Raw genomic sequence first — 14,862 nt, forward strand, 5'->3', positions numbered from 1 at the left:
ATGGACAAACACCTCACGTAAAGGGACAAATTGTTACCACCTGTTGAACGGGGGCACTGGGAGGTGGGGGGGGGAGTGCAAGTAGCGTCCCCTGTTCTTCACACCCCTCATTTGGGCTGGTTAGAAAAGCACAGTTTGTCAACCCAAAGGAGGTATTACTCCCATTTTTACAGCTAGGGAACAGAGGCACAGAGAGACTGTGATTTGCTCAAGGTCACATAGGGATTCTGGCAGAATCTGGAATTGAACCATGAGCTCCCAAGTCCCAGGCCACTGCCTTAAATACAAGATCTGCCTTTCTCAAAATAGGGCATAAATTGGTCATGAATGGTGCATAAGCCTTGCATGGATTTCACCCATGTAGCATACCTAGGCTATCCAGAACCACAGGATGAAATTTTACCAGAGTCAATTCAGCCCTTCCTACTTCCCAGGAAATTTGTGTGTATCTGTATTTTAGGTGGAACCTAAAACACCAAAGTCTGATCAGCTCTGCATGAACATTAAAGATTCCATGGCAATTTTTGTAAAAGCAGAGGTTTGCTCTCTCGTCCTGGCCAAAATGTCTCCTCCCCAGAAAGTTAGATAGTGTATTCTTTGTAATGGCTTCTCTAGCTAAAAAGCTGCTGCAGTTAATGGTGGTGGATATAGAAATGTGTTGGGTTGTGGGATGTAAGAAATGCAGCTTTATGTTTTCTTTGTTGCTAAGGTGTGACCCAAGAACTTCTGGATGCCCTCTGGAGGGCACAGGGGAACACAAGGGTACAGGGACCAAAAGACTGTCATGTAAGGTCTCTACTGAAAGTCAGTGTCACACTGGTCACCATAGAGACTAACAAATTTATTTTATGAGCTACAGCTCACTTCATCCCGTAACCACTGGAAAACATGTGGATGGATGTTGTGAAGGGAGATGTTCTTAAGGTCTGTGACTAGGGACTGGTCAACAGAAAGGCAAAAACCAGGTTTTCTTTCATGTAAGAAGTTTTTAATCTATCTGTCTGTATACATGTAAATGAAGTATTGCATCCATTTACAGACTTAGCCCAACGCTAATGAAGGATTTGGAAATCTTAACGGAGGAAATTTACAGGAAGAAGTAATACAGCACAGGAGAGCCCTGTTTTACAAGTAAGGACAATGCACTTTTCGGAGCATAACCATTTAATCTGTGAGGACAAGCCACCAGCAGGCTTGATTTTATGAGAAGGGGTCTCGGCCAATCTGGTTGAAAATGTTGGGGAAAATACTTGGAGTAAGCCATCTTGTAAGAGAGAGGAGAAAGCCTTGTTGGTTAAGTTCAGACTCCAGAACGTATATTATGATTTTGTTTAATGTATAACCCTTTGTTCCCAGTATTCTCACTCTATCACTTGAATCTCTGTCCTTTAATAAACTTAGGCTTGGTTTACACTATCAACTTATGTCACTATAACTATGTCGCTCAGGGGTACGGAAAAATCTCCCATCGGTGTAAGTAATGTCTTCACTGAGCATTACAATGGTGCAGCTGAACCAGTGCAGCTGTGCCACTGCAACACTTGTAAGTGTAGACAAGTCCTTATTCTTGCTTTCACACTCTCTCTCTCTCTCTGTATATATAAAGTGCTGTGTGTTCAGAAGGGTGTGGATCCTGAGTTGAATCATGTAAGCTGGTGTGTGCTGTTCCTTTGAGAGTAGTGGCTCTGAGACTTTTGGGGCTTTTCAGGGGAACGGGGGTTGAGCACTCCAGAGGCACTCTCTGAGGTCTCAGGGGTCAGTGTGTGCCTGTCGCTAACTGGTACAGAGAGAGCGTGAGGCTTGCAAGGAAGTGCTTGTGTTGCCTGAGGCTGGTGGTTTCAGGGAGCTGATCCACAGCAGGTACAGACAAGGCTTTCTCATGCTAAGGGCAGGTGGTGGAGAGATGCCTTACAACATATCGAACAACGCATGATCTAGACTGATCACGCTGTCTGTATTTCAATGGGGAATGTAGCTATATGTTGATGGAGCATGATTTTCTGTTTTCTTTCATGCTAAGGAAACTAGGAGCTATTAGATCTGACAGAATTCTGTACCCATTTGGAAAGACTTTTAAGTGAATGTTGAGTTGATGGCCCAGGAAGTGAAGGAATGTAGATGTATCTGCCCAGTCATGCAGACTGAAATGCCTATTTAAGTCGCGTATATTCTTGGGATATTGAAGAATTCCGTTAGAGCAGATCTTGCTTTTGTTGCTTAAAGAACTAGCTTTCTCCTGACTGGCTGGTTTTGGTGGCTTTTTTTGTTAAAGGTTCTCTTTCCATCACTCAAATGAAAGTCCAGAAAGATGTTTTAAATTGTTTTATGCTATCACAAAATCATGACTGTCTTGACCTAACCTTTCTCAGTGTAAATCAAACAGTCCTATGATAAGAGTTATTGCTGCCAGTGAATTATCAATGTAATTACATAAGAGGATGCCAGCAGAGTGTGCCTGCGTTCTAAGAATGTGTGCAGCACATATGTAGCTGGCTCTCTGCAGTACGCTGAAATCAGAGATTTATTGCATTTAACAAAGACTCATTACAATGCAATTTTTAACTTGCTGTTATTAAAGGGTCTTACATCATAAGCAATTACTGTAAAAAGCTTTGGACTGAGCTTTATTCATAATTTTTATAGCATGATTTATTAGAACCCCATTACGTCCCATAAATCTTATCTGAAGAAAATGAAAATCAGTTAGAGACTGATCCTTTTTACCTTTACTCATGTTTGGAAGTATTTTATTCTGTGTCTAGTCCCCCAGAAATTAATGGGACTTCTCATGGAGTAAGGTACTACTTAGTGTGAATAATGGTGGCAGATTTGGCCCTTAATGAGCATAGAAGAGGAATATCAAAATTACACTAAAACTGTCAGCATTCAAATTTCACTGTGGGTTTATTTTATTTTATGCAATTCACTGATTCCCTCCAACTTTTTCATTCACATGCTGTTCATAGGAGATATATGTTTCATGTATTTATATAATGCAGTGTTCAGAAGAGAAAGCAAAGTCAGTCTTCTAATACTGTTGTTTCTCCCTTCACTCTAGATGCAGGATATAGAAACTGAGAAGCTAATTGCAGTTGCAGAGACTCAAAATGGCTGCTCTGTTGTTGTTTTATTCAAGAATGCACTGGAATTGCATAAAATCAAATCTGTACAAAATATGGCCCAATCCTGCATCCCTTATTTGTATGAGTAAGGAATACGCACTTGACTCAAGGATTGCTGGATTGGCCCCTGGTTAACAATCTTAACAGTCCCCATTTGCCCTTTCTCTTTACTAAATACAGCACTCAGATGTCATTTGATCAGAAATTGTTCAGACATAAAATTAAGTCTTGCAGTCTGAATAAAGACCTGATCTTATAGTCCTGTGCAGGGAAAACTCCCATTGCCTTCCTGAGTTTTGCCTGCATAAATGCTATAGGTTTGAGTACAGTGTGTTTAAGGTTTTGTTAAGAGACTTTTTTTAATAATTTAAAAAAATTTGTTGAACTTCATTGTCAATAAATTACCAAGAGAGAGATTTATTTGTATATTATGCCGTAGTGCTTCAGAATCAATATATATAATGTATCTATTCAAGAAACATACTGTAAATGATCGGTTGTTCTGTTCAACACTCTCAGACAAATTAGCCTTTCTTTTTGAAGTTAATGGGAGTTTTGACATTGATTACAGTAAAAGTAGGATCAGGCCCTTTGTAGCTGATTTCATATAATTCTCAGTTTACATTAAAAAATGAGGCAATACATATACACTTTGTTATTATTTGTTACTTAAATAGCACCATAAGTGTACACAGCTCAGTATCTAATATGTGTTTTGCAATGAAGGCAAAACAATATTCTAGAATATTAGACTGTAGATGGAAAAATAATTTTACTACGTATGGACTAATTTGTAACCATCAGTTTTATGTATCATACTTTAAAGTGAACATAAACTATAAATATATTATAAATCAAAATTAACTGATCTCATCTCTCTTGCCTTCCCTTCCACACAAAATGTGACTCCATAAAACGTCAGTATTCTATTGCCTTTTCTCCAACAAACACCAAAAGGTCAGAGTTCAGTCAAAGAATATTTTTAGGGCCATGGGGCATAAGAGGAAAGACTGAAAAAACTAGATGCCAAATCTGACCCAATTGAAGTCAGTAGCAGTCCTCCCATTGACTGTAGTGGGACTGGGATTAAGTTTTAGGAGCACTGCAGAATGATCTGATCTTGGAGTCCTTCCACATGCTGAAATGCTGTCTGCTTTAATGGGAGTTATGTTTGTGCAAAGTGTATAGGGTCACAACCTCTAGGCTAAATCCAGTAAACCCCTTCATAACATGAACCATCCCTAATCACATGAATAGCCCCATAGGATGAAACAGAAGCATAACAATAAATAATAATTTATAAATATTCAGAGTGTAGCAGAAGCAGGAGGGGGGTTAAAAATGGAAACAGGTGGAAGTTTTAAAGTAACATTAATAAGACTGGAACTAGGCAAAGGGACGAAAATGTCCTTGAATCAGAATTATCAGGTTGTACACTAGCTACCTGAGGTAGACATGCAATTGTACCATTGTTATCCTCATCTGTCCTCCCACTTGAGACACCTTGACTGAAATCAGATTGTAAGCTTTTTGGAGCAGGAACCATGTCTTCCTATGTGTAAATACAGTGCCCAGGAGAATGAGGCCCTGATTCCGATTCGGTGCTACCATAATATAAATGATTTACAAAAATAATAATTGAAGTCAATGGAACAGCTCACATGAGTATATGTGAAAGTTTGGTGGCTTCCATCTTGACCAATGTACCAGGTTCTTCCAGAACTGAAGGTATGAGCTGCTACAGCTTGAGCTAACACTCTCTAGTTGGGGCTACAAAAGACTTCTGCTCTGTGGATTGGGCATGGACTGGGACACATAACACACACCACCAGTGGGTTACATAAGCATTTTCAGGAATGGATCCCTTGATGCGAGAGAAAAAGGGTGAAAGGAGATATTAAAGGGGGGTATGAAATAATTAATTGTAAAAGGGTGATTAGCGAAAACCTTTTGTGCACCACGATTTAGTCTATGCCGTAATCCAAGAACAAGGGAACCTCTTGTAACGTTAAAAGGCAATAATTTTTACAAAGCTACAATGCAGTGTACTCTATAATAAGCCTGTACCATTTTCTACCAAAGTATAGGGCAATGAAAGGTTCAGGAAGTTTAATTACAGGATTAGACATGCCCTTCCAGGGGAAAACCCACAGGGAGGGACAAGGCAGGAAAAGAATTTTGTGAGGGTTCCCTTCATGCAGTTTCCTTTAAATTCTTCCAGGAGGCGTCGGGGGCTTGGGTTTGCCATGCTCTGAAGGAGCCTCCACCCACAGCAGCCCTTGGTAACCTCTTTTTAAAGGGTGGCCTTAGCATGAAAGGTGCTCTACAGGAAAATTAATATAACTAGAGGCAGAAGCTGGAACTCTGTGAAACCCCTGTAGGTTGGTCTGAAGGATAATGCATGTCTCCCCACCACACTTTGCCCTTGCTTTCCTGGCTTGCCCCTCCCCATGCCCAGATGGATTTCTTCCGGGGAGGGGACAGTTCCTTGGAGGTGACTGATTCTTCCCTGCTTCTAATTAGGAGACAATCCACATAGAGGGTCCCTTGCAAGTGTGGATTCAAGGGGCCACCTTTTTAAAATAAAAATTTACCGACTACGTTATAAAGTTACAGGGATTGTCCGTCCTTCCTTCTAGGATTGCCAACTGTGACTGAGAAGAAATCTCTCTTCTTCCCTCCAGTAGAGCATTGCAAGAACTTGGAAAGGTGGTTTATTATGAGGGCTGTCATCTAACTGTCTTGTGTCTGGCTGGAAGCAAGATGTTGAGCTAGATGGACCAGTGTCTGTTCTAAATTGGCCATTCCTAATTACAAGAAGAGAATGTAAAATGGTTGCAACACACACACCCAATATCAGTAGCCACATAATAATTCATTATGAAAACTTCATTAAACAAAAAGAAAAGGTCCAAGACAATATCCTGAGTTTCCTTTGGGGGATTAGAATAGATTCCTCTGGGTCTTCAGATATTTGTGGAAACCAGAGCTAACAAGGGCTCCTAGCGCACACAGATCCCATGGAGGAAGTATGGCTCCTTCTGGATCCATGGTGTCATGTGCTCCCCATCATCTGCTGCACCATCAACATTCCTGCAGGGGAGGGTTCTCTTGGTGCAGGAGGAACTAAATTAAGTTTGACAAGGTTGACAATCCTCTTGGGTTTGCGAAGGGAAAGTGAGGGCAACTCCATGAATGGTCTCACTCCCCCTTCCCACTTTGATCTACTCCTTCCTAACACAAGAAACCCATTCCTCAAGGACCACCCATGAAGGTAAGCAGGGGCTTCCATGGGGTCAAGAAGAAATGTGGGGAGCATGATGCAGGACCATCTCTGACCCTTACCTTAAGTTTCCCATAAGCCTCTCCTCCAGCTCACAACAGCTGATTTCCTCGCTCACAGGGAATATTGTATGAGCCTAGGATTTAGAAGCCAAGCTGCTGAATGCTGCTTTCCACAGAACTCCATTATAGCTGCACCACCTTTTAATTTAAACCCTTTATTTAAAAGCAACAATAATGTTTCTTTGGAAGTACTATAAGAGCCCTCAGCATTGTTAATAAAGAGTTTAAAACATATTAAAGCTAGTGTGAGCACATGCACACAAACTCTACTGAAAGCTCCAGATGCCCTGACATTGGCTAAGTTAACAACTGTCAGTGTAAAAAAACCCAGCTTATTAGGGAAGTAGGAAGCTGAATGCTTCAGTGCTTGTGTAGGCAAAACTCCCAGCGAAGTCAAAGGGGAATTTGCCTGAATAAGGGCTTCATGTTCAGACACTATACAAGGAAACAACAACTAAAAGGAAAGAGGCAGCGTGCTAGGAAATTGTGTTTAACAATTCATATATCAAGTTGTCTTACAGATAATTATGAGAGGTCCATGCTAGTTGTTACAATCATGCCATCAGAATGCCCAGTAGATCTGAATAGCTTCTGTTTCACATAGTGCCCAGTCCTCAGCTGATGTAAACTCATGTAGTTCCATTGACTTCAGTGCAGCTGTGCTGATTTACACCAGCTAGGAATCAGCCCCTCTAAAGTTGCTATGTAAATTTGTTGTTGTTGTTGTTGTTTGTTGCATATTCTTACTAGTTTTAGGGCTAGTTTTACAAGGGATTTGGGTGTATAAAGATGCGGATAGACCCCTACTGGAATTTACAAAGGTGCCTAAGTGAGTTAGGTGCCTAACTTCCATTAGATTTCATCTAACCTGCTTAAGAGGTTTTGTAAATCCCACTAGATGTCTCTGCCTTTTAAGTACCTAAATACCTTTGTAAATCTGGCCTGTAGATTCTATTTTTCCAGTGATGATCATTACCTTATTTTCCCTCAATCCTATAGTGAGCTACTTCCCCCCATCCCCTTAGTCTTAAAAAGAAATGCCAGTTTTTAATCCATAGGGTAATCCGTTACTTATGTTTTAGCAACATAGACATTTTTGGGGTGTGGAGGGAGGGAATGAAGATGTGCATAGTAGCCAGCATTGCCAGATGTAACATAATTTCCCTCCTTTCTCCAAATACACATCCAATCTGAGAACAGAAAGAATAACATGCGACTTAGGTAATCAATCACACATTTCAAATATTGAATCCAAATACTGAATATTCAAACTCATGCTTATTCTAACAAGTCCTAAACCGTCCCTCTACTGAAATATGGCCCTGATTATGCAAGAGAAGAAATAATAAAAAAAATTGCAAAAATGACTAGATTTGTGTGTTTTGATTTTTTTTTCATGGATAATTCCTGGAGGAAATAGTCAAAGCTGATAGATAATAATTTTATCAGATCTTGTCCAGAGAACTGTTATTCTATTTATATATGTCACTATATGTGATCTATAGGGGGTTTCAATATGTAATGAACATTTCAGTTTGTAAACTGTATTTTTACTTGAGGGTATTACAAGGTACAGCTATAATAAGGATTTTAATGAAAATTCATAAGTTTATACTACCATGTTAAACATGTAATTTTGGTGAAGTATGAAAACATGAAAGCATTTATAAATCTAATAATCATCTTCACCAACAGTAGCACATACTATAAGCTCTGACTGGCTTATTTAAATGATTTAGTTTTTTAAAATAACAATTAATTTAAGCATTGGTGTATGACTATATTTTACTGGAAAAACTGGAAAAAATAGTACAGTTGGTTAAGATTCAGGTGGAATTGTATTCATGTGTTTGTTGCCTGATTATATTACTGTACTTAGCATAAAGAAAAGGAGTACCGGTGGCACCTTAGAGACTAACAAATTTATTAGAGCATAAGCTTTCGTGAGCTACAGCTCACTTCATCGGATGCATTTGGTGAAAAAAACAGAGGAGAGATTTATATACACACACACAGAGAACATGAAACAATGGGTTTATCATACACACTGTAAGGAGAGTGATCACTTAAGATAAGCCATCACCAGCAGCAGGGGGGGGAAGGAGGAAAACCTTTCATGGTGACAAGCAAGGTAGGCTAATTCCAGCAGTTAACAAGAATATCAGAGGAACAGTGGGGGGTGGGGTGGGGTGGGGGGAAGGGAGAAATGCATCCGATGAAGTGAGCTGTAGCTCACGAAAGCTTATGCTCTAATAAATTTGTTAGTCTCTAAGGTGCCACCGGTACTCCTTTTCTTTTTGCGAATACAGACTAACACGGCTGCTACTCTGAAACCTGTACTTAGCATACTGTCCCTAAATAAAAGAGGCTATTGATTATTTCACTGCTAATTAGCTGTAGTGAGTTTGAGGTATTTTGCAATGTCTGTCATTAAATTATCACAGTATAGATCAACCTCTCTTTAGCTCCTTTACACACACAACCATTGCATTTTGCTTTTAATAGCAAATGTTAAGTGTCTTTTAATGTCTTCTTAATGGACAGGGTGCGCGTGTTGGTGATGATAGTCTTCATGTAAGTTGTTAAAATGCTTATGTTGTATGTGATTGGAGATAATTAAATGGTTCTGTTATTTAAAAGATTAAGTGTACAATGTACACCTTAACTTTGTGTAATGACTAGAATTCATAATTCTCCAGTCTTATCCACGGCAATACCTTAAGGAAAGGACAGCTTTAAAGCCAAGTAGAGGTTGAAACAAATGAAGTGTGCACACAGAGAAATGGGTATATAATTAGGAACAAATTGTATAATATCTGCAGAATAACATGAATTCCCTTATAAAAGAACTATCACCATGAGCCAATGTAAAGAGAAAGTCCAATCCCACTGGAATTCAAGGTTGTACAAAGTCTTTTAATATTCATCATAAACTTCACCCTCCAATCTAAATCCCATCAGTATTTTCATGACAAAACATGAGATGATTTTACAAACTCTTCTTCATTTTGCATGGGAAACATTGTTAGTTTGACCTTAAGGCCATGCCACAAAATACAGGGCAGGTGCTCTATTTCTTACTGGGATGCACTTTAGCAGCACATGCCTGACCACCAAAGAAAGCTGTTTCTAAAATCAATGTGTGTTAACACTTTGGTTCATTACAGGCAGCTGACGAAGCCTTTTGACAGATACCCTCTAGCCTTCCCTCCCCATTTCCACGGTCCGTTGGCAGATATCAGGAATTTGAAAGCTGCAGCTCAACGGAACTGTCCTTTTATGTTGTGGTAAATATTTCATTGATCCCCGTACTATTTAAAGAAGCTCCTTTTAAATTTTAACTTCTTTCTTTAGCAGGAAATCTCAGAAGAGTATGTGAACAAAAATCGTAAAGAATATGCATAGAAACTACCTCAGGCACTGCTCTAATCTGCCCCATTCATTTAGCGTGCAGACGTGGCATCTCAGCATTAGAGATCTTTGCTGAGACTTCACCATCTGTTCACATATTGATCTACTCTATCTTTCCATCCCTTTTCATCCACTTGTTCCTGCTATAGCCATTTATTTTTCCTCTAGTTTTATCTCATTCCTTAAATCCACACCCGAAACACAGATTATCCTCCCACACCAGTAAACCAGCCATGCCCATTTAGGGCTGGCAAGAGTTCTCTTAACTGTGCATTTGTAAGATAGGGACCACATCAAGTTGAGCCGTCTTCCCATGCACCTATCCATCATCCTTTCTCTCGCTTAGCCAGAAAGATACCTAAGGGGTTGATCCTGATGCCACTGAAGTCAATGAGTGGTTTACCACTGTCTTTAATAGGGACAGAATCAGGCCCTAGATTAGCATATGCATGAGTGATTATCCTTATACATCACTGCTCCAGAGGCACCTGTTTGGAGGAGTCAGTTGACTGATTCCGAACACACTCACATCTAGCTATGGTGTGGATCACACAAGCATTCATTTGCATTAAAACTGCATGCAGGAGGGAGGAGGAACTGTCCTTCAGTATCCAGGCAAGAAACCCATCAAACACATCTCTTCTCCATACACCTTGTTCTAATGAACACCTCTCCCTCTCCACATGGAAAGGAAACAGCAATTAGGTGGATAAGGGAGACTGAAGGACGTTTATCAAAGAGGCATGATGGGAAATATTTAACACTGCATGTATAAGGAAATAGTACATGAGAGCTACCTTACAAACTGGAAGCTCCCCAAACCTTTCGCCTACATTCGCTGCCTGCTTTAATGACTGCTTTTCATGGAGGGGAAACTGTGACTAGGTCAGCAAAAAGAATTGAAGGGGGAGCCTCTTTTGATTGGTAGGGTATAATTGTGACCATTTGCATGCATGGTGGTGGGGAGGGAACTCATCATCAATCCTCTGTGTACTGCCTGCTGTAATGAATCTCTCTCCTGTCTCCATGAAAGTGGGAAATGGCATGGGTCCATGCACATGCTTTAGAGTGTAGGTCTCCATGTGCCCACACATGTATGAATGCTCTACACAGCATGTGCCTGTGCACATGCGCCTGCTCTGGCATGCACATCTCCACACGCCCATGCATGTGTCTTCTCTAAGCCACATGTGCCCATGCGTGTGTGTCTGCTCTAGAGTGAATGCAGTGCAACAGTGCAGTGGGTAATGAAGCTAGCAAGGACTGTGGTGGGGGACTGTCCTAGGCAAGATGTAAGCATGGTGATTAGGGTGCCAATTATATAGCTTACCCTTGCATATCTGGAGAAACAGTGCCCAGATACAGGGCTGCCACCTTCTCCAGAAGCTGCCAGACCTGCCATCTGGGGCCCATGCATGTGTGTTTGCTCTAGACTGCATGTGGCCAGGCACGTGTGTCTGCTCTAGACTGCATATGTCCCTGCTCTAGAGGCCAGGTCTCAGTGTGACCATGCATGTGTGTTTCCTCCAGACTGAGTGTAGTTCAGTAGTGCTGAGGATAACGAAGCTAGCAAGGAGGACTGAAGTGAGGGGACTCTCCTGGGAAAGACGTAAGCATGGTGATTAGGGTGCCGATTGTATAGCTTACCCTTGCATATCTGGAGGAATAGGGGTCCTCAAAAAGTGCCCAGATTCGGGGCTGCCACCTTCTCCAAAAGCCCCCGGACCTGCCATCTGGTGAGTCGCTGAGTGCCAAGCGTTTAGTCATCTCCAGCTCTTCCTCGCCATCCCCGGAGTCTCCAGTGCCATCTGCATCTCCGTCGTCAGCACTGCTATCCAGTGGTGCCCCACCAAAACTGTCAAGGGCTTCCTCGGCGTCCCGGTGCTGGCGGTAGGTCATCCAGCAGCAGGGCTCCACATCGGTCTCGTCAATGCCCCAGAAGGCCAGCTCCTCCTCGTACAGAGGCCCACACACATCCGCTGGGCAGTGCAGCTTGCCTGTGCGGTAGTAGTTCAGGATGTGGGCAAAGACGCCCGGGTGCCGGTCGAAGAAGAACTCGTCTGTGCGCGGGTCATAGTCAAAATGACTGTGGGCATCGGGCTCAGCGATCCAGGCCAGCCGAGTGCCAGGCAGGGTGCGCAGGGTGCTGCGGTAAGTCTGGTGCCTAGTCCCTCCCACGTTGATCACGATGCGATCGCTCTCGTCGCCCTGGCCCATCTCGTCTCTTATTAGGCATGTCGCAGACCCATGCAAGGAAGCACGGCACACAGCAAGCCCATAAGGGGGCGGCTTCTTGACAGCAATCGATACCTAACCGGGTAATTTATCCAGCTGGTCAGGAATCACCTAGGCAAAGGGCACCCAACTGGTGTCAGTCCCTCGGGCCTGTTCTTCCAAATGCTACAACCCCAAGGGCACCACTGAAAGTTAACGCTGGCAGTCCTAAGGTTCCTTTTATTTGCCGTTAAAAGCTCTTGTACCGTTTTATTTTAAGCCAGGGTTTGGAGAGGAGAGGGCACCCACTCCCCAAGAACAGCAGTCGCAGAGGTCTGCCAGGTACCTAGGTACGGGGCAGGGGGAGGTTCTTCCCTTAGTTAGATGTGGCCAAAAAAGAATCCAGTGCTGCACATCTGCTCAAGGAACCTCTTAGCTGGGAAGGGGGCGGGGGTTGATGATGGTGGCAGCTGGGTGCAAAAACAAACGGAGGGTGGGTGCGCGGGGAGAGGGTATAAGGGGATCGCAGACAGACGGACACACCGTGGGGGATGGAGGGGGCGGATACGAGCGCCCAGCCGCAGCCACAGACCAGATCTATTGATAAAGGGTTGGGTTTGGTTTTTTTTAAAAAAAAAACAACAACAAACCCTCTCTCTGTCGCTTGTGCTGCACTTTAAGTCCTTGAGAGACAGACAGAAGCTGAGGTAGCTGCCGTTGGGGAGCTCAACACGCAGCGATCCTGATTTTAAACCCCCCCTCCCCTCCCCTCCCTAGCCCCCCAAACCTCCCCCCCCCCCCCACAATTCTTTGGGGGCGAAGGTAAAGCCACCGAAATGTAGAAGCAGCAGAAGGGGGACCAACAAAAATCTCCAGCTGCAGAGCTTGAATCCAGACAAAAGCGACGGCTCCGGCGGGGGATTTCCCCCTCTCGGCTCGCTCCGGGTTGATTCACTTCACATTCTGCAGCAGTCCGACCGGCAGCGCCAGGCGCCCTGGTACCTGCGAGCCGGCTTTGCCCGTCCTTGCTCCGATCACAAAGCGGTGCTTGCCAGGGGCTGCCCGGGCTTGGTGCTGAATGGACAGCGCTGCGCACACAGCTCCAGCTCCCCGCCTGAGCTTGGGGGGGTGGGGGGGAGGGGGTTGCGCCTATGCAGAGGGTGGGGGGACTGCAAAGGTGCGGGGGGGCATAGCAGTGGTGGTGGAGACCCCTTTATTCCTCCGTCCCCCGCGGCTCAGGCAGCAGCAGGAGATCCAGCCGGGCTCCCTCACGCTGCTGCCTCGGCTGGCTTGCGCTGGCGATGCGGAGATCAGTCCCCCACCCCACGCCCGCCGGCCGGCCCCTGAGCTCGCAGGTGGTGCTGGAGGCGGGGCGCCAGCAGGGAACTAGCGGCTCAGTCCAGCCCGCCCGGGCTCCGGACACTTCAAGACGGCGCAGGCGCATTGATCTCTGAATAGAGCAATTCTCCCCGGGTCCTAATGCAGAAGGGGAAACTCTCTCTCTCTCTCACACACACACACGATCACCTGAAATGCAAACCCGTTGAAATGGCAATCTCCTCCTCCTCCTCCTCCTCCCCCCGGGGTTGGCTTCCCGGTGTGTGTGCGTGCGTGCTCTGGGCAGAAAAACAGCTGTGCAAGACCGGCTGCTGCACGACCCCTGCGTGTAGACCCCCCCCCTCCCCACCCCCGTGCTCCGCGGCTCTCAGCAAAGGTCTCATACGATCCTGCAGGGAAACATCTCAAGCTATTCCGCTGTTTCTAGTTCTCTTCCCCCCGCCCGGTCTCTGGGAACCTGAAATTAACAACTTCAGTGGCTGCTGCAGTGGCGGACTGTCTGACATTTTTATTCTCCAAGAACCGGGTCCCAGGGAAATCATGTGGGAGGGTTTATTGCTTATTTGTTTGCTTCTGCTTTTGCCTGAGGACACTGAAGTGGAAATCTCCATCTGCTTGGTGAAATATATAGGGAAAAGGTCACCTTGCGCCTCCTTCGATGTAATGAATGGGCTGAATCAGCTGGGGTCTGTGTGTGTGAGTGATGTAGCGTCAGAAAATTGCCTCCCTATAGATTTTGCTGGTGGTCGCAAAATCTGAAATTAGCTACGAATCATTTTGTGCTCTCCTCGAAAGCGTTTCCTTTGAATTCCCTGGCACAGGTATAGCCATTTGTGATGGATGAGAGGGAATCCTGTCATAAATTGCTTCCCCTCGCCTTTTCTCATGCCTTGATGCGGGAGTAGCACATTCTGACATATGAAGGTGACCGTGGCAGAAAAAGGCTTCCTCTTGCCTTTCCTCCTTCCCTGACACAAGGGCAGCATCTTCTGAGGGCAGAAAGACACCCTCTGCAGAAATGGCTTCTTCTCTCACCTGTCCTGTACTAGTGAGGAGCAATTATTGATAAGTGTCCCTCATTGATCAGGGAATTAGAGAATGGTTCTGAAGGAAAAAAAATTTCATCCTCTAGTTAGTTTTAAATATGATAAGAATATCAATTTTAAAAAAAATAATATCCTGTTTGGAAAAAGTGTTTAGTGAAAAGCAATGTGGTACCTAAACGCCTGTTTGTTTCTTTCTCTCTCTAGTGCTGTCCCACTTCAGACTCTAAATTGCTCTGAAAAAAAGTTTCAGTCAGTTAAAATTGCTAAGTGACAGCCCTGTACATCATTTAGAAAAATGAAGCATTGAATAGCCAGGAAATGAAGCTAAGGAACTCATCAATCTTACGCTGACCACGGAATAAACATAAATACATTGAGCCTTTCCC

The 14,862-nt window shown here is 43.8% G+C and overlaps 1 protein-coding gene and 1 long non-coding RNA gene across 9 annotated transcripts in view; one reads left to right on the forward strand and one right to left on the reverse strand.

Moving 5' to 3' along the window:
- The window catches only part of LOC119858064, a 108,354-nt gene extending 103,798 nt beyond the window's left edge, over window positions 1-4,556 (forward strand). For 5 of the 6 annotated variants that reach the window (XR_005293773.2, XR_006282359.1, XR_006282360.1 and 2 more), the window contains exons 2-3: window positions 1,040-1,131; window positions 3,059-4,556. This is a non-coding gene — a long non-coding RNA (uncharacterized LOC119858064). Of the gene's footprint in view, window positions 1-682; window positions 787-1,039; window positions 1,132-3,058 lie in introns of those variants that run through there. The other variant, XR_006282357.1, reaches the window with a different exon arrangement.
- Window positions 1-13,809, reverse strand: part of KCNC1 (potassium voltage-gated channel subfamily C member 1) — a 157,038-nt gene extending 143,229 nt beyond the window's left edge. The window contains exon 1 of one of the 3 annotated variants that reach the window (XM_038407920.2): window positions 11,526-13,809. In XM_038407920.2, coding sequence (XP_038263848.1) covers window positions 11,526-12,095 — 570 coding nt within the window. In that variant the 5' untranslated portion in view covers window positions 12,096-13,809. The remainder of the gene's footprint in view (window positions 1-11,525) is intronic. The other 2 variants (XM_038407919.2, XM_038407922.2) reach the window with 2 other exon arrangements.
- Window positions 13,810-14,862: the final 1,053 nt, after the last annotated feature.

Source organism: Dermochelys coriacea, chromosome 6 (genome assembly GCF_009764565.3).
Source record: "Dermochelys coriacea isolate rDerCor1 chromosome 6, rDerCor1.pri.v4, whole genome shotgun sequence".
Classification (NCBI taxonomy): domain Eukaryota; kingdom Metazoa; phylum Chordata; order Testudines; family Dermochelyidae; genus Dermochelys; species Dermochelys coriacea.